This window comes from Trichomycterus rosablanca, chromosome 4 (assembly GCF_030014385.1).
Source record: "Trichomycterus rosablanca isolate fTriRos1 chromosome 4, fTriRos1.hap1, whole genome shotgun sequence".
Taxonomy (NCBI): Eukaryota; Metazoa; Chordata; class Actinopteri; order Siluriformes; family Trichomycteridae; genus Trichomycterus; species Trichomycterus rosablanca.
In genome coordinates this window covers 47,265,714-47,289,343 of record NC_085991.1, presented here as the reverse complement: position 1 = coordinate 47,289,343, position 23,630 = coordinate 47,265,714, and the positions used below count along the sequence as shown (strand labels likewise).

General features: G+C 40.1%; 1 protein-coding gene across 1 annotated transcript in view; it reads right to left on the bottom strand.

Annotated features, from left to right (window-relative positions):
• Nucleotides 1–23,630, bottom strand: part of LOC134312454 (cadherin-2-like) — a 181,428-nt gene that overhangs the window by 21,742 nt on the left and 136,056 nt on the right. Inside the window, exons 6-11 of the mRNA XM_062994412.1 lie at nt 19,967–20,111; nt 19,556–19,728; nt 12,486–12,623; nt 8,708–8,893; nt 7,369–7,622; nt 5,356–5,498 (exon numbers count right to left, since the gene is read on the bottom strand). Of these exons, the coding sequence (XP_062850482.1) occupies nt 5,356–5,498; nt 7,369–7,622; nt 8,708–8,893; nt 12,486–12,623; nt 19,556–19,728; nt 19,967–20,111 (1,039 nt within the window). The remainder of the gene's footprint in view (nt 1–5,355; nt 5,499–7,368; nt 7,623–8,707; nt 8,894–12,485; nt 12,624–19,555; nt 19,729–19,966; nt 20,112–23,630) is intronic.

Below are 23,630 nucleotides of genomic sequence, written 5' to 3'. Positions count from 1 at the left end.
CAGCACCAGTTCCTACCACAAATCTCTTAACTGGAAGAGGATTTGTTATTACTGGCTGTAACGTGGCTCCAATTGCCGGTGGGAGAAACACAATCTAGTTTGCAAAACAGGCAATTTGTTTTCAGCCCCTCGGAGCAAAAGACTCAATTCCTGACCGAATTTAATCCATTACTCAAGATTCTAGATTCAGGATTGAACTATTTGGTTTGTTCGATTCTCAAATTTATTTATTCAGACCAGTTTAAGATCCAGGGAATCAACTGTCACTCACAGACCTCAAAATCTCACCGTCCATTTGGTGCTGTCCATATAGTCCTCAAAGAGTTCTTCAGGTTGCAATGAAGCTCAACTACTACAACACACGATTTTAGGTCATTTGGGTATTGGGTTGAAGTCCCAGCCAGTCTAGATCACTTATTTTCAGTTGTGTTAATTTAGATGTGTCTAATTCCCCATAGGGTGGCAGGGTGGTGCAGTGGGTAGCCCTGACGCCTCACAGCAAGAAGGTCCTGGGCTCATTCCCTAGGAGGGGCGGTCCGGGTCCTTTCTGTGCAGAGTTTGCATGTTCTCTGGGAGCTCCGGTTTCCTCCCACAGTACAAAAACATGCAGTCAGGTTAACTGGAGACACTGAATTACCCTATAGGTGAATGCCCTGCGATGGATTGGCGCCCCGTCCAGGGTTTCTGTGTGCCTTGCGCCCATTGAAAAGCTGGGATAGGCTCCCTCCTGAAACCCTAACTGGACAAGCGGTTAAGAAAGTGAGTGAGTGAGTGAGTAATTCCCCCTAGGGTGGCACAGTGGTAAGCCCTGTCACCTCACAGCAAGAGGAACCTGGGTTTCATTCCCTAGCCAGGCGGCCAGAATCCTTTCTGTGTGGAGTTTGCATGTTCTCCCTGTGTCTGTGTGGGTTTCCTTAGGAGCTCCGGTTTCCTCCCACAGTCCAAAAACGTGCGTGACCTGTGACCACTGATGAAGGTCTAGAAGATGACCAACTCAAACAGCAGCAACAGATGAGCGATCGTCTCTGACTTTACATGTACAAGATGGACCAACTAGGTAGGAGTGTCTGATAGAGTGGACAGTGAGTGGACACGGTGTTTAAAAACTCCAGCAGCGCTGCTGTGTCTGATCCACTCATACCAGCACAACACACACTAACACACCACCACCACAGTGTCACATCAAATAATACCTGCTCTGTGGTGAAAGCAGGCTAAAAAGGTATGTAGAGAAACAGATGGACTACAGTCAGTAATTGTAGAACTACAAAGTGCTTCTATATGGTAAGTGGAGCTGATAAAATGGACAGAGTGTAGAAACATATATTATAACATATAAACGTATATCGTCACAGTACTGTAAGTCGCTGTAAATGTAAAGCAGTGGTAAAAAATACAATAAATAAATGAATGAAAAATTCCCACTATTGCATTGTTACCCTCAGGCTCATTCATGTTATCTATGCTGACCGTGGAGGATCACAGACCAGCACACTAACGTTTGTTAAGGATTTTTGGTTATGGGATCTGAAAAGCCGCTCTGAGACGACGTCCACTGTAAAAAGTGCGACACAAATAAATGTGACCTGACTTCTCTTGGCTTACAGCCACTCCACCCTGAGAACAGCCTGATCTCGTCCCATCTCTGAGGCTAAGCAGGGTCGGGCTCTGACAGCACTTGTGTTTGAGGCTGCCTGGGAATACTGAGTAGTGAAAGAATGAATGACCGGCCTCGACTGGTCTGAAGTCTTGGAGTTCTTTACCATCAAACTTGTCAAACAAACTCGTCTTTATGGATTTTACTTGGTGCCCAGAGGCGCATTCATGCTGGAACCTCCATAACCTTTCTCAAACGAAAAAACAGCATATACTGTACTTTATTTGATTGATTGTGATGTGTCAGCAATATCTATGGTTAATCACGTGAATCGCATATTTTAGCAGAGATGTTCACAAGTCACAAAATTGAGTCCGAGTCGAGTCACGAGTCTTTAGGCTAGAGTCCGAGTCACGAGTCAATATAATAAACACAAAACATATATTGGAAATGTAGCGTAGAAATTAATAAATAATCTGTAAGTTCAGATAAAAAACAACAGGTTAGCGACTGTATTTTGCCGTGTTACTTCGTGCCTTTACTTTTCTAGGTACCAGTTAAAAGCTTAAACTGACGTTTTGTTTTCATTGCAAATTACGGCACAGCGGCCAAAATCCCAAACACAACAAAAAAATCCATAACCACTGCTTACCTTAGCTTATGTTCTTCCAGATGCTATTACATTTATAAGCGTGTGTCCCATTACGAATATAATCCGTTATTTTGTAAATGTGCTTATAATTAAAAACCTCCAAACTTTTCCCGGTTGTGAAGTAAAACACGAACTCGTTAGAAAGCCGATCAAGTGTTTCATTGACACATTATCTGTGTGACGCTGCAAACTAAATACATGCAAATTACAGCATTTCTTGCTAAAAATTACAATCAGAAGGTCTGATTGGTTCAGAAAGCGGTTCTTACAATCATTAGCGCCAATTCTGTAGGAGCGTTCCATTCACATTATCTGTTACTGTGAAGTGCACTACGTAGGGTATTCCACCATTGTAAGTAGAGAGCGATGCTTAATCACTACACCGGAAGCTGGCTGGAACATTTAGCCATCGCGTGCGTTGCGGGTTAAGACGGCCGGAGCGTTATTAGAGAGCAGAAAATGGCACAATCAATTTTTGAGAGTCATGAGTCGAGTCCGAGTCATTTGAAACGAGTCCGAGTCGAGTCTGAAGTCGCTGTGTGTGCGACTTACGTGCGACTCGGACTCGAGTCCCCATCTCTGTAATTTTAGAGCTGTGGTTCTCAAAAAAAAAATTATTGGCCCCCTTGACACGGGTTATTATATTATTCTTATGCTTTCAGCGAGGATGACAAAAGGTTTTGTGTTCTTGCTCATGGGAAATTTAATAAATCCCTAATAAAGATATAAATCTTATACCTTCACGTTTTACACTTTGGTTACATTCATGACAGAAATGGTAGTTACTGGTTACCCATGAATCATCAGTTCAAGTTTAATATCAAACACAGTCATGGACAATTTAGTGCCTTCAATTTACCTCACTTGCATGTCTTTGGACTGTGGGAGGAAACCGGAGCTCCAGGAGGAAACCCACACAGACACGGGGAGAACATACAAACTCCACACAGAAAGGACCCGGACCATCCCACCTGGGGATCGAACCCAGGACCTTCTTGCTGTGAGGCGACAGTGCTACCCACTTAGCCACTGTGCCGCTCCACTCATAAATTGAATGATAGAATAAATTGAAGCTGCAATACACAGCACAGCTACCTGAATGGTTGAATGTAAAGCTAGAACATCCAGCGAAGGTCTCAAAGATGAAAGTTCTTGTCCATGGTTTGACACGCCACTCTCTGCGACCACAGAATTGGTTGGGAGTTTTCCAAATTCAGTTACCCGAGTCTGCATGTTCTCCCAGTGTTCTCCCACAGTCCAAAAACATCCAGTCAGGTTAATTGGAGACGCTGAATTGCCCTATAGGTAAATGGGTGTGTGTATGTGTGTGTGTGTCTGTCCTGCGATGGACTGGCGTCCCGTCCAGGGTGTTACTGTGTGCCTTGCGCCCATTGAAAAGCTGGGATAGGCTCCAGCACCCCCCTGCGACGAGTGAGAATTTATGAGTGTTATTTAATGACTGCCGAGAACCACATACTTTTGGCCATAGAATGTAACTGTACCATAAATGGCAATTATTTTGTGCCAACTTCTTCAGTTGGATCACGTACCGAGTGTTACTGTACTATATTAAACTGCACTCCAGAAATAAAACATCCCAAAAGTGAAGGTCATTAGTGGTAGTTAGCTGTGAAACAGAGGTGAACCCAAGTGCTCAGAGCTCCTCCGTGGGAAGAAAACAGCCTGATTTAATGCTAGCTCATTAGCAGCGTGCTCTACCGTACGTTTGTGAATGAATCTATAGGGTGCCAACTATCATTTTCACCTTGGCTAACGAGTCCTTTAGTAGATGCTAAAAACGGACCCTGGTCAGCACCTCCAGTGTGAGAGAACAGCTCAGATCTGGAGGGAGATTGTGTTAGTGCAGGATACTCTCCGACACTCTCTGACACTGCTCTTGTTCTTCAATAAACGTGTCAGAGGGACAAAATAACGACGTGTATCATTTAAATGAACGGTAATAAATTTGCTGAGTCAGCCGTTCCTGCCAGTAAATAAATAAAAAAATATATATCAAAAGAAGTAAAATAATAACTAAATAATAATAAATAAATAATAAATAATATTACTCTTATGAAATTAATTAATGTAAAAATTTTTTATAAAAACACACTATATGGCCAAAAGTATGTGGACACATCTGACAGATCTGCTGTCACTGAAAACACTGGACGCAAGGCAGGAATATCCTGGACATGGCGCCCCTTCATCAGGCATTGCCAATCACGTCTGTGTCTGTCCAGTAGGCACACCAAAAACCTCTGGTGAGATTCGAACTCGGATCTCAGCCATGGTGGCTAAGCGTAACAGACTGCTGTGCCAAGCGAGGGCTTTACATCACTGTATAAAATACATTATTTATATGTCATGACTGTTCTAAAACAAGGTCTATAAAAACGTAATTCGAAAGGTTTGGTGTAAAGAACTACCTGCACAGAGCCCTTTAACCTTACTGAACACCTTCAAGATGTATAGTAACAATTTATAATGGTGGCGTGCTACTGCTGGGATGCAGGGCTCGAATCCCCAGTGGTGCTATCGGGTTGTCTACAATAAGACTTAATTGGCTACGGAAGAGGGGGTTAAAAATCCCAATAACACTGCTGCACCTGCTACACTCATACAAGCACAACATACCCTGGTATGTGTTTTTCCATACTGTTGTAATAATTAAGTAGTGTTTCCTGTCAGGTTTATGCCACTCATATTTTCTCAATATTTTATGTTTGTGTTGGAAATACTTCTACAGTCAGTTTTAGAAATATTGTCATCTGATTTTTACTGTGACCAGACCAATTTACTTAACTAATAGAAAAGGTGCCAATCTGGTCCTATTGTGGTTTACAAAATGTAATGTAAAGCTTCCACAAGGAATGTTCATGTACAAGTAAAGTTTGTGTTTATGTGCCTGTTAAAATTAATTGAATTATGCAACCCATTTTTTTGGCTCATGAAACCTGCCCTAATCCACCACATCAATCTTATTAGATAGATAGATAGATACTTTATTAATCCCGAAGGAAATGATTGAATTATTGAAATTATTCATTTATTAAATGCCCACTTCCAAGCATGAGGGACAGTAAAAGATGTAATCCAAACTCACCGTTGTCAGTGGCGAGGAACGTTGCATTATATAGGTTGTTCTGGACATACGGAGACTCTCGGTCCAGGACAGCGGTGGTGGTGATGCGTCCGCTGCCAGGGTCGATCTTCAACCACCCGGCCGGGTCAGACAGTTTAGAGTATCTGAAAAACAGAAGCATTCATTCACACAGTCATATAAAAGACTTACGCAGCTGATCCAAGCTTGAGTTTTTACCAGTGTAAAACTGTAAACAGTGTCTAATTGTTTTTTTTTTAGTTTGCTTTGTACTTTTTTAGGGCATGGGTTCAATTCCTCTTCTGGATCGTTAAGGTCCTTTTTGTGTGGAGTTTGCATGTTCTTCCTGTGTCAGTGTGGGTTTCCTCCCACAAGTCCAAAAATGTGCGGACAAACTTTACAGTGTACACACTTGAGTGTAATTACAATATTTCAATGTTTTATTATAAAAAGATTTAACAATCTGAACGTCAAACATTGCTTATCTTGTCTGATCTATAATAAATACGCATAAGTATAAATGCATGTGTATCAATTACACTTTAACACAAACATTAACACATAACATTTTGGCATTGTAATCTCTCTCTGCCCACACAATACAGAATAATAGCAGCTACACACTTCAATATATTTCAAAAGTTAACTGCTTAGTTTATAGTTACAGCTGTTTCTTAAAAGTGTATGAACGTGTATGATTAGTTATGCCTGTAATCCAGAATTAAGTTCTATACCGTAACAAAAAATATGAATGTAAATGTTCATGCTGCGATGACGGTGATGTAAAATAATGTTAAAATAATTCAAAGTCCAAACATTTGAGTGGTTAACGAGAACGCTACTTTACATGTCACACAAGCTCAGTGCAAAACACGAGCACAGAAACGGTACAAATCCGATCTCTTCCCTACACACTCGCTCCCTACGCCCTATAGTGCACTTAACATTCTTAAAGGGCCAGACAATATATTTTATAATTCACATTACACGACAGGTGAGACGTTCTTTTTCCTTAATATAGCGCTTTTATTTAGGAAAAAATAGTTCTTACATAGGCAGGAAAATCTATGGCAGACAAGAATCAGAACAGCGGATTGGGCGTAACGTTATTATTACTGTTTGCTCCTTTTTCTCAACACTTGTGCTCGATTTACACTGAAGATATATTTAGTAAATAAGTACATGTCCGCGCATGCACGCGCTCGTGTTCATTTCCGCTTGAACTGATAAAAAATGTTGATTTTGAAAAATTAAAAGACGAGCCGTTTTTCAGTTTCTGCTTGTTAGCTCACAGCTAACGCTAGCCAGTGTGGCTCTTCACTCGTCTCTCTGTGTTATCACCCCACAGCCAATCAGCGAGCTCCAACCGCCTACCCCTCCCACCCCTCCCTTACTGTGGATGCGCGCATGTCCTAAAGTCTCAGTTTTCAAGGTAAACCTGAAGCAGAAATTCGGCGCTTCACATTTAAAAAACACCGTCACCATTTTTAAATACCGTCACCATTTTTAAATACCGCGGTATACCGTAATACCGTCATACCGCCCAACCCTACTCCGGTTTCCTCCTAAAAACATCAGGTTAATTGGAGACACTGAATTGCCCTATAGGTGAATGGGTGTGTATATGTGTGTGTGTGTGTGTATGTCTGCTCTGTGATGGACTGGCAACCTGTCCAGGGTGTTTCATGCCTTTCGCTTAATAAATCAGATCCACCACAACCCTGACCAGGATAAGGCGGTGGTAAAGCAGACAAGGAATTCATGAATGAATGTCAGAAATATTCATTACTTTTGGGTCTAGGGTTTGCTAAGGTGATGACTATCACTACTTATCAATAAGGGTCAGTAGAGTAATACAGGTATGGTAAAAAAATTTGTGGTAAAAAAGCAATAAACACTGCACATGATTATGTACGTGTTAATTAAAGTCGGGTGATTTTCTTCTGAAGGTTATAATTAAATCTAGACTGTAATCAATGAGCCAAAGTTATTATCATCATCTTAAATCCGCACTACCTGATGCTTTGCTGCATGAACCGGTCCGGGTCCTGCGCCGTGAACATGACCAGCATGGATTCGGCCAGCATGCCCTCGTCCAGCCTGATCGGTCTGGGATTGGGGTCGAAGTACGGGCTCTCGTTGACGTCGATGACGCTGACGGTGACGGTGGCCGTGGACTGCAGAGGCAGATGGATTCCTCGCTCCAGCGGGATCTCGTTCATCGCCACCACGGTCAGCACGAATTTCCGCGTCGTCTCGTAATCGATGGGCTGTTGAGGAGAAAAGCGCATGGTATTAAAATAGTGACCTTTGTGTGATCTTTTCAGCCATAACAACAGCCACTTTAAAGTATGTCCAAGGGAATTTGTGCCCATTCAGTCAAAAGATGACAGCGTTTGTATGGCTGGGCGCTGATGTTGGTCAAGAAAAGCCTCACATGATCTTTCAGTTCATTTTAAAGCTGTTCAGTGGGGCGGGGATCAGTCAGTGAATGGTTTAAGATAAAAGAGTTAAAAAACGACCAGCAACCAAATTAATGAATACAATTAAAGAAATGATTAACGAGCCCTTAGAAGGACTGAAGATACTCTGATCAGGATGAAGCGGATGATCAAAAAAAGAAATAAATTAACATGATGATAATAATAATAATAATTAATAATAATAATAATAATAATAATAATGGTCTTATTTAATTGCACTTTCATTTGTATAATAATAATAATAATATTAATAATAATAATAATAATATTAATAATAATAATAATAATAATTAATAATAATTATTAATAATAATAATAATAAGAAGAAAAAGAATAATAATAATAATAATAGAATAAGAATAAGAATTATTTAATTGCACTTTAATTTTTATAATAATAATAATAATAATAATAATAATAAGAAGAAGAAGAAGAAGAAGAAGAAGAAGAAGAAGAAGAAGAAGAAGAAGAAGAAGAAGAAGAAGAAGAAAAATGGTCTTATTTAATTGCACTTTCATTTTCATAATAATAATAATTACTTCATAATGGTAATAAGAATAATAATCATCATTATTTTTTATTTCATTGCATTTTCATGTGTTAACACCTCTTTATCCTGGTCACAGTGACCTCACAGAACTCTGTGGTCTTATTAAAGTATAATTAAATTTTTTCTTTTTAACTGGTAAAATTTAAGAAATTATTTATTACTGTGTTTACTTGGATATTACAGCCACTGCAACATTAATGACTGAAAATATAACTGAACATTACTGAAAACATACAGACTTGCACTAAGTACAGTGTGTCCAGAACAGAACACTAGACAGAAGCAGAGAAGTAAAGAAAGTTGATGCTGGATTTGTGCTCACCTTAACCACAGTGACCAGGCCTTCGTTGGTGACGGGGTCGGTGGGGACAGAGAAGCGGCCGGTCGGATCTCCGCTGGTGATCTTAAACACTGCGTTCCAGGCTGGCGTGTTGGGCTGGTCCTTGTCCGTCACCGTCAGGTTGGTCACAATCACGCTCACCCGGTTTTCTGGCACCTCACCGTGAAACTGGGAGAAAGAAACTTAAGTTAGCAAAACTTATGTTACAGACACAGTAGCCTAGCGGGTAAGCTACTGGACTAGTAAGTGGAAGGTTGCTGGTTTAAACCCCCACCACTGTCAGGTTGCCACTGTTGGGCCCTTCAGCAAGGTCCTTAACCCTCAATTTCTTAAACTGTACGTCACTTTGGATAAAAGTGTCTGCTAAATGCTGAAAATGTAAATGTAACCCTGCCACGCTCCTCACAGACAATAACTAAAACAAGGATTGAACACAGGTCTCCAGGTCCCACAGTGCTAAGCGGCATCCACCTCACCATTATGATTTTAAAATGTAAGATTAGAAAACCAGATGATTGGTTGTGGTCATTTTAATAAATTACAGTCAAATAAATGTGATTAGGCAGTTATAAAATTATAGTGACTCTAAACGCAAGATAAAAAAAATCAATTGAAAAAAAAAAAAAATCATTTTAAAATAAAGCAACTGTTTAATAAAAAATGTTTAATAGAAATTTTTTTTTTTTTAAATGCCTCTGTACAAAATCTGACAACCCTGTCTTTAATATTATTATTATTATTTATTTATTTATTATTATTATTTATTTATTAATTATTATTATTAGTAGTAGTAGCAGTAGTACTAGTAGTAGTATTTATTTATTATTATTATTACTACTACTACTATTATTATTATTATTTATTATTATTATGATTATTAGTATTTATTTATTTATTTATTATTATGTTATTATTTATTTATTTATTGTTATTAATTATTATTATTATTTATTTATTTATTTATTGTTATTAATTATTATTATTATTTATTATTATTATTATTTATTATTACTATTATTATTTTATTATGATTATATATTTACTTTTTATTGCATCGGGGAATATTTACAATCTGGCAACACATTTTGAATATTTACATGGCCAGACGTTTAACGTCCCAACTTTTCTGGAAATAAGGTTTTTATACATGAACACATTATATGGGCAAAAGTATTGGGACACCCCTTCTAATTATTAAATGTATGTGTTCCAGCTGAAACAGTTGGTAACAGGTGTAATAAATCAATTATTTAAAGAAAATTATATGCTTCTGACTTTGCATCAACAGTTTAGGGAAGGCCCTTTCCTGTTCTGTTTCAGCATGACTGTGTCCCTGTGCACAAAGCAAGCTCCATAAAGCAGTCTGAACAGCTTTGGAGTGAACTGGAACATCAACCTCTATCTATTTCCTCGGCTGCTCCCGTTGGGGGTCGCCGGCGGATCGTGATCCGCATTATTGATCTGGCACAGTTTTTACACCGGATGCCCTTCCTGTCACAACCCTCCCTATTTATCCGGGTTTGGGACCGGCACTACAATCCACTGGTTTATGCATCCTAGCGGCCGGGTACCTATAGGACAATTCAGTGTCTCCAATTAACCTGACTGCATGTTTTTGGACTGTGGGAGGAAACCGGAGCACCCGGAGGAAACCCACACTGACACGGGGAGAACATGCAAACTCCACACAGAAAGGACCCGGACCGCCACACCTGGGGATCGTGCCGCCCAACTGGAACATTAACCAACAGTGTCTAATGAGATGAATGGGCACAAATCCCCACAGATATGATTCATTGTCTTGTGAGAAGCCTTCTCAGTAGAGTGGCTGTTGATAAAGCTGAAAAGATTAGTTTGTTGTCCAACTATGTGCATAAGAGAAGACTGTTTTCTGTACATTTTCATACATGTAGTCTAGCTCTATTTATACGGGCACAGAGAAGCCACCGGTTACATTATAATCCTAAGCTGACTGTGCTCTAAAAAAAAGCAAATGCAATCCACTTAATTAAACGTTTCCTTAGAGTTACCAAACCTCAGACATTCGCCAGGAGATCGAATCGGCCCCGTTTAGGAAAGCTGATTTGAGTTCCGCCGGCTGACAGATTGATTGAAGGCAGGTCGTTCCGGCGGTGTGATTTGCCGCGGTAGGACGGCCCTAAACATCCTTACCGGTTAAACAAAACCCACGGGTACTGTTTCTGAAGTCCTCATTAATATCTAAAGAACAAGCTGTCAAATTTTGCTACATTTTTTTGCTCAAATATACCCGGCTGTCCCAAAGCTTTATATCAATACTAAGAAATGTCCTTCTAAACACGGCACTGCAGCTCTATTAAACACAGCCCAGATATCTCACGGCCATTTCTCCTGACAAGTAGATATTTTACTGAAATGCTCACTAATACCTCACCTGTCATAGCAGAGAAGGATGAGAGAGAGAGAGAGAGAGAGAGAGAGAGAGAGAGAGAGAGAGAGAGAGAGAGAGAGATGTGAAAGTGCTGGATTAAATGCCAGTCTGAAACGTCAACACGTCTTTAAATACTGAATATCAATCACGTGCACCATACCGCACCAACCACACAGGACAGAGCCGGAACAGAAAATTTATCCTTTTACTGTCTGTTTTATCCTGGTCAGGATCCAAGAGGGTCTGATTTATTGGGCGAAAGGCAGGGAACACCCTGGACGGGTTGCCAGTCACACACTTACATGCACACACACTTAGGGCACTTTTAGTATCTCCAATTGACCTGGCTGCATGTGTTTTATCTATTTTTATTATTATTATTATTTATTTATTGTTATTAGTTTATTATTATTATTATTATTATTATTTATTATTATTATTTGTTTATTGTTATTATTTATTTATTTATTATTATTTATTATTATTATTATTATTTATTATTACTATTTATTTATTGTTATTATTATTGTTATTTATTTATTGTTATTATTATTATTATTATTGTTTATTCACACACACTTAGGGCACTTTTAGTATCTCCAATTGACCTGGCTGCATGTGTTTTATCTATTATTATTATTATTTATTTATTTATTGCAATTACTTTATTATTATTATTTTTTTAATTATTATTATATTATTGTTTATTTGACACAAACATTATTGAACATATTTAAGCAAATATTGATGTAACATACACCGATCAGGCATAACATTATGACCACCATCCTAATATTGTGTTGGTCCTGCTTTGCTGCCCCATACACAACAAACTGTGATGCTCTGTGTATTCTGACACCTTTCTATCAGAACCAGCATTAACTTCTTCAGCAATTTGAGCTACAGTAGCTCATCTGTTGGGTCGGACCACACGGGCATCAATGAGCCTTGGCCGCCCATGACCCTGTCGCCAGTTTACCACTGTTCCTTCCTTGGACCACTTTTGATGGATACTGACCACTGCAGACCGGGAACGACCCACAAAAGCTGCGGTTTTGGAGATGCTCTGACCCAGTCGTCTAGCCATCACAACTTGGTTCTTGTCAAACTCGCTCCTCATGCTTGTCAATTTCTAACATCAACTTTGAGGATAAAATGTTCACTTGCTGCCTAATATATCCCACCTACTAACAGGTGCCGTGATAAAGAGATAATCAGTGTTATTCACCTGTCATTCACCTGTCAGTGCTCATAATGTTATGCCTGGTCTGTGTCATTTATTAAAGAACAATTATATCAGTAAAATGTTCAAATCAACTATATAAATTAATACAAATAAATATAACTTACAGAATCAGTGGTGAATTCCGGTGGGTTATCGTTGACATCGGTCACCCTGATGACGGCCGTGGCGGTGTTTGACAGACCGTAATTCATGTTTCCTTCCATGTCGGTAGCCTGGATGATCAGTGTGTACTGAGGAACTTTCTGCAAACACAAACATCACAAAAAAAGTTCAAAATCATCAGTGAGGAAATGTGCAAGAAGTAAGAAAACGTCCTCCTGAGATCCGAACCAGCATGTTCGCTCGTCACTGCTCGATGTTGCAGTGAACTGTTGGGGGTAACAAAGGTAAAAACAGAGAAATTCACCCCAAAAGTCTTTCTGTACCCAAATGCTTGCTATAAAACTCAAACCAACACATATGGGTGGTCAAAAATACACACAAAAGTATTGGGACAGCGCTTCTAATTTTTAGTTCATGTGTTTCAGCTACAGCAATTGATAACACATAACAGTGTAATTTACCGCTGTACCACCCGAGCACCCGAAACAACAATAACAAAATAAAGAAAACAATAACATTTGGTTTTGTTTCTTCTATTTTAAAAAATATATATTTTCTTTATGCATTTTCTCCCTTTTTCTCCCTTTTTAGCGCATCCAGTTGCCCCATTGCATCATGCTTCCTCTCCACCAATGCCAATCCCTGCTCTGATTGAGGAGGACAAAGCTAACCCACGCCCCCTGCGACACGTGGGCAGCATGCTGTATGCATCTTATCACCTACACTTTGACAAGTGCAGTGCAGCCTAGCGTTGGGTACGAAGAGACACACCCTGAGAGCACTCTTTTTCTCATTGCATGTGTTTTTACCACTGCGCCACCTGAGCGGCTTGTTTCTTCTAGTTTTAAATGTTTTATTCTACATATAGAAAGATAGATAGACAGATAGACTGATAGATAGACAGACAGACAGATATGAAGACAGACAGACAAATAGACAGACATATAGACAGACATAGAAAGATAGATAGATAGATAGATAGATAGATAGATAGATAGATAGATAGATAGATAGATAGATCACCTACACTTTGAAGAGTGCAGTGCAACTCAGCGTTGTGTACGGAGAGACAAATTACTAAAAAAATTCAATTTTTTAAGTGCATTTCCCTTTGTCTCTCCATTTTTAGCACGTCCAATTTTTACCCGATTGCGTTATGCTTCCTCTCTACTGGTGCTGACCCCCGCCTCTGATTGAGGAGAGCGAACTGACATGTGAGCAATACCTGACTGCATCTTTTCACAAGGCAAGTTCATATGCCATCAGCCTTGTGTAGGGAGAGACAAACCCTGATCAGCATTATTCCTCGACCAGTCAGCAGTGGTGGTAATTCACTCATTCATGAGAGAGTCACTATCTGGCTTGTCCTACCCTATGAACAACAGCCAAACGTTGTTCATGTGGCCGCCCAGCCCACCCGGATGGCAGAGCTGAGATCTGATACGATGTATTTACCACTGCGCCAGGTGAGCAGCCCAAATAATAATATTAATAAAAATTATAAAATATAGAAAACAATAGAATAGAAGAAAACAGTAAAATATGTTTTTATTTCTTTAAGTTTTCAGTGTCACTTTAAACCATTTAATTGTATTATTGTATTTTAGTTGGATCTACAAACCCCATTTCCAAAAAAGTTGGGACACCTTCTAAAAATCCAAGAAAAACTAAAATCAGTAATGTACTAATTTACTTGAATCTTTATTTAACAAACAAAAGGACAAAAGAAAAATTGTTGTTTAAATAATTAACTTAATTCTGTTCATATATAAACATATAAACAAATGTTGAATTTGATTCCTGCAACACACCCAACCATCATTTTTCTTAATAGTGAGACGTTTTTAGACGTTTAATTTATTTTTTTCTTGCATATTCCAGCTCATGTGGAAGCTGGGGTCAGAGCGCAGGGTCAGCCATTGTACAGCACCCCTGAAGCAGACAGGGTTAAGGACCTTGCTCAAGGGCCCAACAGTAGCTGCATGGGAAAGCTGGGATTTGAACTCTCAACCTTTTTAATTAATAGCCCAAAGCTCTACCCACTACACTACCACTGTTCCACTTACCACTGTAAGTTAAATAAAAATTCAAGAGATTTAAAAAATTAAGAGTTCTTGATAGATAGACAGACAGATAGACATTTAGACATATTTCTGCAGACATATAGAAAGATATATGTCTGTATATACATACAGACAGATGAATAGACAGACAGACAGATAAATAGATAGACATACAGACAGACAGATAGAGAGATAGACAGACAGGCAGGCAAACATACAGACAGATAAACAGACAGGCAGACAGACAGATAAATAAGTTGACAGAAAGACAGCTAGAGAGAAAGATAGACAGAAAGCTAGATAGACATACAGACATATTCCTGCATATAGATAGATATACTGTATAGACAGACAGACAGATAAACAGACAGACAGAAAGATAGATAAATGGACAGATAGACAGACAGATACACAGACAGACAGACAGATAGATAGACATACAGACAGACATATTTCTGCAGACATATAGATAGATATATAGACAGACAGACAAATAGACAGACAGAACGATAGATAAATGGACAGATAGACATACAGACAGACAGATAGAGATATAAACAGACATACACAGACAGACGGACAGATAGACAGATAGACAGACAGAAAGATAGATAGACATACATACATACAGACAGATAGAGATAGACAGAAAGCTAGATAGACAAACAGACAGATGCACAGACAGACAGATAGACATACAGAAATATTTCTGCAGACATATAGAAAGATAGATAGATAGACTGATATATAGACAGACAGACAGATAGATAGATTTATCCCGAGGGAAATTATTGAAAAGTTTTAAGTTAAAAGTTTAAGCTTTATTGCAATTTTAGAAAGTGTCCCAACTTTTTTGAAACTGGGGTTTGTGGTTAGGTTCATTACAAACGTTCCTCCTTATGTGCTTCCTCTACTTTGTGTTGAAACTCCGGACTCGTTGTGCACGCTGAGATCAATGGTTCCATCACGCCTGGCCTGGCCTGCAGAGTGAATCTGCTGCGATAATCATTATCTTTAATACCCCATTACCATCCTGCAAGGCCAGTGTCAATACTGCCTGGTGGGCGGTGGGTGGTGGACAGCGCTACTCTGTATCGTACGCGTGCACTCGCCGAGGCTTCGCTAATAGCCCGACCGCATACATTACTGATGCCACTCAGCCAAATTGACTGACCGAGGGCATCCTTATTAGCATATTGGCATCTCTTCATTTATTTATGGTTTATTTCAGTGTGAGAGGCAGTTTAATTAAACTGTCCACCATGAATACAGGTCACACACACACACATCGCCTTGCATATAAATACACACACAGACACACACACACTCGTGTCTGCACACACTTTAGTAAAAGCTGCAGTGTTAACTCGGGCGAGTTGCTTGAACTAAGTGTGAGGATGTGTAATTTTGGAAAGCTACGACTCACAGAACTGCCTATGAGGTGTAGCATTAGCGCTTTACCTGCTAGAAAGCAGCTCGCTAGTTAGAATAAGGAAGAACTGTTGCTATTACCGTCCTGTAAATGACCAAATTTCTCTGATCAGTGTTTAAGTTTTAAATACGTGCTATTTTATTTCTATATACATCAATCAGCCATAACATTAAAACCACCTCCTTGTTTCTGCACTCACTGTCCATTTTATCAGCTCCACTTACCATATAGAAGCACTTTGTAGTTCTACAATTACTGACTGTAGTCCATCTGTTTCTCTACATACCTTTTTAACCTGCTTTCACTCTGTTCTTAAATGCACAGGACCACCACAGAGCAGGTATTATTTAGGTGGTGGATCATTCTCAGCACTGCAGTGACACTGACATGGTGGTGGTGTGTTAGTGTGTGTTGTGCTGGTATGAGTGGATCAGACACAGCAGCCCTGTTGGAGTTTTTAAACACCTCACTGTCACTGCTGGACTGAGAATAGTCCACCAACCAAAAATATATCCAGCCAACAGCGCCCCGTGGGCAGCATCCTGTGACCACTGATGAAGGTCTAGAAGATGACCGACTCAAACAGCAGCAATAGATGAGCGATCGTCTCTGACTTTACATCTACAAGGTGGACCAACTAGGTAGGAGTGTCTAATAGAGTGGACAGTGAGTGGACACTGCTTTGTCTGATCCCCTCATACCAGCACAACACACACTAACACACCACCACCATGTCAGTGTCACTGCAGTGCTGAGAATGATCCACCACCTAAATAATACCTGCTCTGTGGTGGTCCTGTGGGGGTCCTGACCACTGAAGAACAGGGTGAAGGGGCTAACAAAGCATGCAGAGAAACAGATGGACTACAGTCAGTAATTGTAGAACTACAAAGTGCTTCTATATGGTAAGTGGAGCTGATAAAATGGACAGTGAGTGTAGAAACAAGGAGGTGGTTTTAATGTTATGGCTGATCAGTGTATACTTATGTGTGTGTGTGCGTGCGTGACCTTCATCGCAATATATATCTGAATCTAGAACTGTTATTCCTGCTGCTTTTAGATCATTCTGCAACTCTTTACACTCTTTACACTGTTCTGTTAGGCTGTCAGTGGTTACAGTAGTGGACTAGTAATCAGAAATCAGAAGGTTGCCAATTAAAGCTCCACCACTGCCAGGTTGCCACTGTTGGGCCCCTGAGCAATTGCTCAAATTGTATTCAGTCATAATTGTAAGTCGCTTTGTATAGAAGCGGCTTATAAATGCTGAGAATAAAAAATCTATTACATATTCTTGCTAACCAGCATTATAAATAACCAGCATTAGTGAACCACTGCGCTGCATGTTTGTACTGCATATTAAATAAATACAAGAGGCTAAATACTCGCGTCTCTTATCGCCGACGCTCATCCACTCCCTCCTGCACGTGCTCATGTAAACGCTGCAGCGTTCACTCAGGCGAGGAAGGGTGATGTGACGACTGATCACCAGCAGCAGACATTTTGTCAGACGTTAGTCACTCTGTCATTAGAAGCCTCATTAGGCAGCAGAAGGACTGACGGTCAGTCAGAGAGCTGCAGAGAGCCGTCCAAGCTACCACCGCCGTCCATTCTCTCAATCCAGATACTGCAGCGCTCAGGTCTTCACCTACTGCTCACCTGACTCAGCTAAACCAGCGCTTGCTAATTACTAATGAACTGAATTAAGCATCCTGGCTCTGAAGAAACGCACTGAGCAATGCAGCTGGAATGCGCTAATATAAACGCATGCTAACTCCTGCTAAGTACACATCAACAGGATTATTTTAATACCTCTGTGTGATCTTTCCAGCTATATTAACAGTCACTAATCTAAAAAGGCTTCTCAGGAAAGGGCCTTCCTTAAACTGTTGCTGCAAAGTTGGAAGCACATAATTTCTTTTGTGTGATTGATTTATTATACCTTTTAGTAATTGTTGTGGCTGAAACACATAAATTCAGACACAGGGGTGTCCCAATATTTGATTGGGTTAGTGAATGAGTGAGTTTGTGAGTGAGTGAGAGATTAAATGTGTGAATGTGTAAGTGAATGAGTGAATGAATGAGTGAGTGAATGAGTGATGGAGTAAATGTGTAAGTAAGTAAGTGACTGAATGGATGAGTGAATGAGTGAGTAAATGTGTGAGTGAGTGTAAGTGATTAAATGTGTAAGTGACTGAGTAAGTGACTGAATGGATGAGTGAATGAGTGATTGAGTAAATTTGTAAGTGAATAAGTAAGTGACTTAAGTAAATGTGTGAGTGAGTGATTAAATGTGTGAGGGTGGCTGAATGGATGAGTGAATGAGTGATTGAGTTAATGTGTGTGTGAGTAAGTGATTAAATGTGTAAGTGAATGTGTAAGTGACTGAATGGATGAGTGAATGAGTGATTGAGTAAATGTGTGAGTAAGTTAATGAATGGATGAGTGAATGAGTGACTGCGTAAATGTGTGAGTGAGTGATTAAATGTGTGAGTAAGCAAATGACTGAGTAGGTGACTGAATGGATGAGTGAATGAGTGATTGAGTAAATGTGTGAGTGGGTGTGTGATTAAATGTGTGAGTAAGTAAATGAGTAAGTGACTGAATGTGTGAGTGAGTGATTAAATGTGTAAGTGAATGAGTGAGTAAGTGACTAAATGGATGAGTGAATGAGTGATTGAGTAAATGTGTGAGTGAGTGATTAAATGTGTGAGTAAGTGAATGAGGGGGTTGGTGAATAAGTGAGTGAGTGTGTGATTTGAGTGAGTGAATGATTGTGTGAGGGAGTGTTAGTGAATTAGTGAGTGAATAAGTGAGTGAGTGTGTGATTTGAGTGAGTGAATGATTGTGTGAGGGAGTGTTAGTGAATTAGTGAGTGAATAAGTGAGTGAGTGCGTGATTTGAGTGAGTGAATGATTGTGTGAGGGAGTGTTAGTGAATTAGGAAGTGAGTAAGTGAGTGAGTGCGTGATTTGAGTGAGTGAATGATTGTGTGAGGGAGTGTTAGTGAATTAGGAAGTGAATAAGTGAGTGAGTGTGTGATTTGAGTGAGTGAATGATTGTGTGAGGGAGTGTTAGTGAATTAGGAAGTGAATAAGTGAGTGAGTGCGTGATTTGAGTGAGTGAATGATTGTGTGAGGGAGTGTTAGTGAATTAGGGAGTGAATAAGTGAGTGAGTGTGTGATTTGAGTGAGTGAATGATTGTGTGAGGGAGTGTTAGTGAATTAGGGAGTGAATAAGTGAGTGAGTGTGTGATTTGAGTGAGTGAATGATTGTGTGAGGGAGTGTTAGTGAATTAGGGAGTGAATAAGTGAGTGAGTGCGTGATTTGAGTGAGTGAATGATTGTGTGAGGGAGTGTTAGTGAATTAGGGAGTGAATAAGTGAGTGAGTGTGTGATTTGAGTGAGTGAATGATTGTGTGAGGGAGTGTTAGTGAATTAGGGAGTGAATAAGTGAGTGAGTGCGTGATTTGAGTGAGTGAATGATTGTGTGAGGGAGTGTGTTAGTAAATTAGTGAGGGAGGGTGTAAGTGTGTGAGTAAGTAAGTGAATGAGTGAATAAGAGGTCGGACGATGTTTTACCTCTCGGTCCAGTCCTGCTGCTACGGTGATGATGCTGCCGGTGCGGTTGTTGATGGTGAACATGTTGGAGCTCGGACTCACTGGGGTCTGGGACAGGATCTTATAGCGTAACTGGCCGTTATGGGTACGAGGGTCGTCCTTATCCTCAGCCGTCACCGTCATTACAGACGTGCCTGAGGGGGAAACAGAGTCTCATATTTTTAGGGTTGTTTTGTATTTATTTTTTTATAAACACCAAATCAAGTTCACTCATGTTGGCAAATAAATGTAAGTCCTTGATTTATCGCTGTATGAACTTCTTAATAAACTCTGAAGTTGAGTCACCGTTTTAAATCAATACGACTGCCTTTACCACACACACACACACACACACACACACACACACACACACACACACACACTAACACATACCTGGCCTGGAGCCCTCTGGTACACTTCCATTAAAGATCTGATGAACAAAATCCGGTCGGTTGTCATTCATGTCAATCACGTTGATCACAATGTCGATAGGATTTTCCACCTGATTGCCGTTCAGGTCCACGGCATGAGCTCTCAGCTGCGAACATTTCACACATTACAGTCAGAAAAAAACACACCTAACACATACAGTCTAATCACTTCACTTACAAACGATGTAAATGTACCCTCAGAGGTACAAGCGTGGTCCTTAAGGTCCAATTAACCAAAATAAATGGCATTTTTAAACATGCTGACAGTGTAACTGGTGCTCCGCTGGGGGTGTTTCAATTCTAAATGTACAATTAAATACCTTTTTCATTACTGAACAGTACCAAACACCTGTACCATGTACTGACCAACACTATTCTCGTCTCTAGTCTACTTACATTCAGATTAAAAATGTATCTTGTATTTATTGTAGGTCTTTATATTTGTGGTACTGCACTGTGTTTATTGTGTTGTTTTGCACTTGTGCAACTGAATGAATGAATGAGATGAGCAAGTTAGTGAGTGAGTAAATGAGTGAGTGAGTAAATGAGTGAGTGACTGACATTAAGCAATTGAATGAATGAATGAGTGACTGAATGAGTGAGTGAGTAAATGAGTTAGTGAGTGAATGAGTGAGTAACTGACTGAGTGAGCAAATTAATGAATAAGTGAGTGACTGATTAAGCAATTGAATGAATGAATAAGTGACTGACTGAGTGAATGAGTAAGTGCGTGACTAAGTGAGTGAATGACTGAGTGAGTGAATGAGTGAGTGACTGATTGAGCGAATTAATAAATGAGTGACTGATTGACTGAGTGAGCGAGCAAGTTAGTGAGTGAGTAAATGAGTGAGTAAATTGCTAAGTGAATGAGTGAGTGACTGACTGAGTGAATGAGTGTATGAATGAGTGAGTAAATGAGTGAGTGACTGAGTGAGTGAATGAGTGACTGAGTGAGTGAATGAGAGAGTGAATGAGTGAGTGACTGAGAGTGAATAAGTGAGTGAATGAGTGAGTGAATGAGTGAGAGAGTGAATAAGTAAATGAATGAGTGACTGAGTGAGTGAGTGAATAAGTGAGTGAATGAGTGAGTGACTGATTGAGCGAATTAATAAATGAGTGACTGATTGACTGAGTGAGCGAGCAAGTTAGTGAGTGAGTAAATGAGTGAGTAAATTGCTAAGTGAATGAGTGAGTGACTGACTGAGTGAATGAGTGTATGAATGAGTGAGTGAATAAGTGAGTGAATGAGAGAGTGAGTGTTTGAGTGAGTTAGTAACTGAGTAAGTTAATGAGTGAGTTAGTGAATGAGTGAGTGAATGAATGAGTGCTGTGTGTTAATTCAGTGTCGGATCTATATGAAAAGCTGCTGACAGTAAAAGCTCAGTTGCATTTTGGAGCAGTGAAATTGCCGCAGTAAATTCACAGATACGATCACGTCGATGCGGCTACATATTAAGAGACGAGGAATATGCTTCATTTTTACTGCCGCCGCTTGAGCCGGAATGGGCGACGTAAAACTCAGCCGTGACAAATATACACGTCAGGCGGAGAGCTCGCCAACCGGCCGCGCCATAAATACCATCCTGTCCACCACGTGGCATCGACAACAAGCTTCTCATTCCTGTAAAAAGTCGCCATCACATCAAACACCGACTCTAATGTTTACAATTTCTGCTACTGTTCTTTTCCTTTGACTGAGTGAGTGAGTGGCTGATTAAGAGAATTAATGAATAAATGAGTGACTGACTGATTAAGCAATTGAACGAATGAATGAGTGACTGACTGAGTGAGCGAGCAAATTAGTGAGTAAATGAGTGAGTGAATTGCTGAGTGAATGATTGAGTGCATGAGTGAGTGACTGAGTGAGTGACTGAGTGAGTGCCTGAGTGAGAGTGACTGAGTAAGTGAGTGACTAAGTGAGTGAATGAGTGACCGAGTGACTGACTGAGTGAATGAGTGAGTGAATGAGTGAGTGAATGAGTAAGTACATGAGTAAGTACATGAGTAAGTAAATTAATGAGTGAATGAGTGACTGAGTGAATGAGTGAGTAAGTGAATAAGTGAGTGAATTGCTGAGTGAGTGATTGCTGAGTGAGTGATTGAGTGAATAAGTGAGTGCCTGAGTGAGTACATGAGTAAGTAAATTAATGAGTGAATGAGTGACTGAGTGAATGAGTGAGTGAATTGCTGAGTGAGTGATTGAGTGAATAAGTGAGTGCCTGAGTGAGAGTGACTGAGTGAATGAGTGAGTGAATGAGTGAGTACATGAGTAAGTAAATTAATGAGTGAATGAGTGAGTAGGTAAATAAGTGAGTGAATGAGTGAGTGAATTGCTGAGTGAGTGATTGAGTGAATAAGTGAGTGCCTGAGTGAGAGTGACTGAGTGAGTGAATGACTGAGTGAGTGACTGAGTGAATGACTGAGTGAATGAGTGAGTTAGTGAGTGAATGAGTGAGTGAATGAATGAGTGAATAACTTCTCACGTCAATCAGAAAGATCAATCTGAAAATCAGAAGCTTTTATGGTTTATTTCCCATCCTAATTTAGACATAGCCTATTCCCTTTTACATTAGTGACCTCCCTAGCATGCATGCTCTGTCTGAAAACCTAGTGAGCTGCCTTGATGCCTAATGCCTACCTGATCAGCTGCCTCAGTAGAGAGGATTCTAATAAGACATCAAACGCATAAGGCAGATTATTTAGACGCACTACTTTACGTCACCTCAGTTTTAGCTTGCTAAGCTAACACAGTTAGCCTCAGACCATTCAAACCAATGGGCTGCAGTGGCACAACCCGCTAGCATGAGAGCTAACGTCTCCCTCTGTGTACCGAAACAGTTAAACTGTCCCTGACAAATCAATGAGAATTTATTTACATTTAAAAGGAACTCTGTTGGTCGCTCCGCATTCGTCCATGTTTGTAATCTTTGGTGAGAAAGTGCCGCACTGAATTCTGGGATTGCCTTCAGCGCTAAGGTAGCATCGGACGCTCCCTCATCATTCAGTCAGATCATCACTCAGAAACAAGGCGCCTCAGTAGGAGCATTTCAGGTATGTAAGAATTTAGACACGCCCTCTTCTCGTGAGTGTATGATGACGTAAAATGCGCCTACGTAGAGAGATCAGACATATCCGATCTATCTGGTCATCAAACTCTAAAACAAGAAAGCATTTTGCACCCAGTCCAGTCACGGCCAATTGGAGTTTCATCACTGATGGTCGCTTTTTTTCACCTGTCAGGGGCGGGGTCTCACAGAACGCAGTATCACATGAGTGACCAGCGACAAGGATCATTGTTTTAGGCATCGTTCCCCAATCGTGTGTCTGTGTAGGCGCCTGGACGGTGAGCAGCAGAACTGAGATTCAGTGCAGGTGTAGCCTAGTGGTTAAGGTACTGGACTAGTAATCAAAAAGTCACTGATTCAAGCCCCACAACTGCCAGGTTGTCACTGTTGGGCCCTTGATAAAGGCCCTTAACCCTCAATTGCCTAGACAATATACTGTCACGGTACTTGGGATAAAAAGCGTCTGCTAAATGCTATAAATGTAAACGAGATTCGAACTCAAGAGCTCGAGATCTCAGCACTGCACCATCCACCATCTATGTTTAGAAAAGAGGCGGTGCT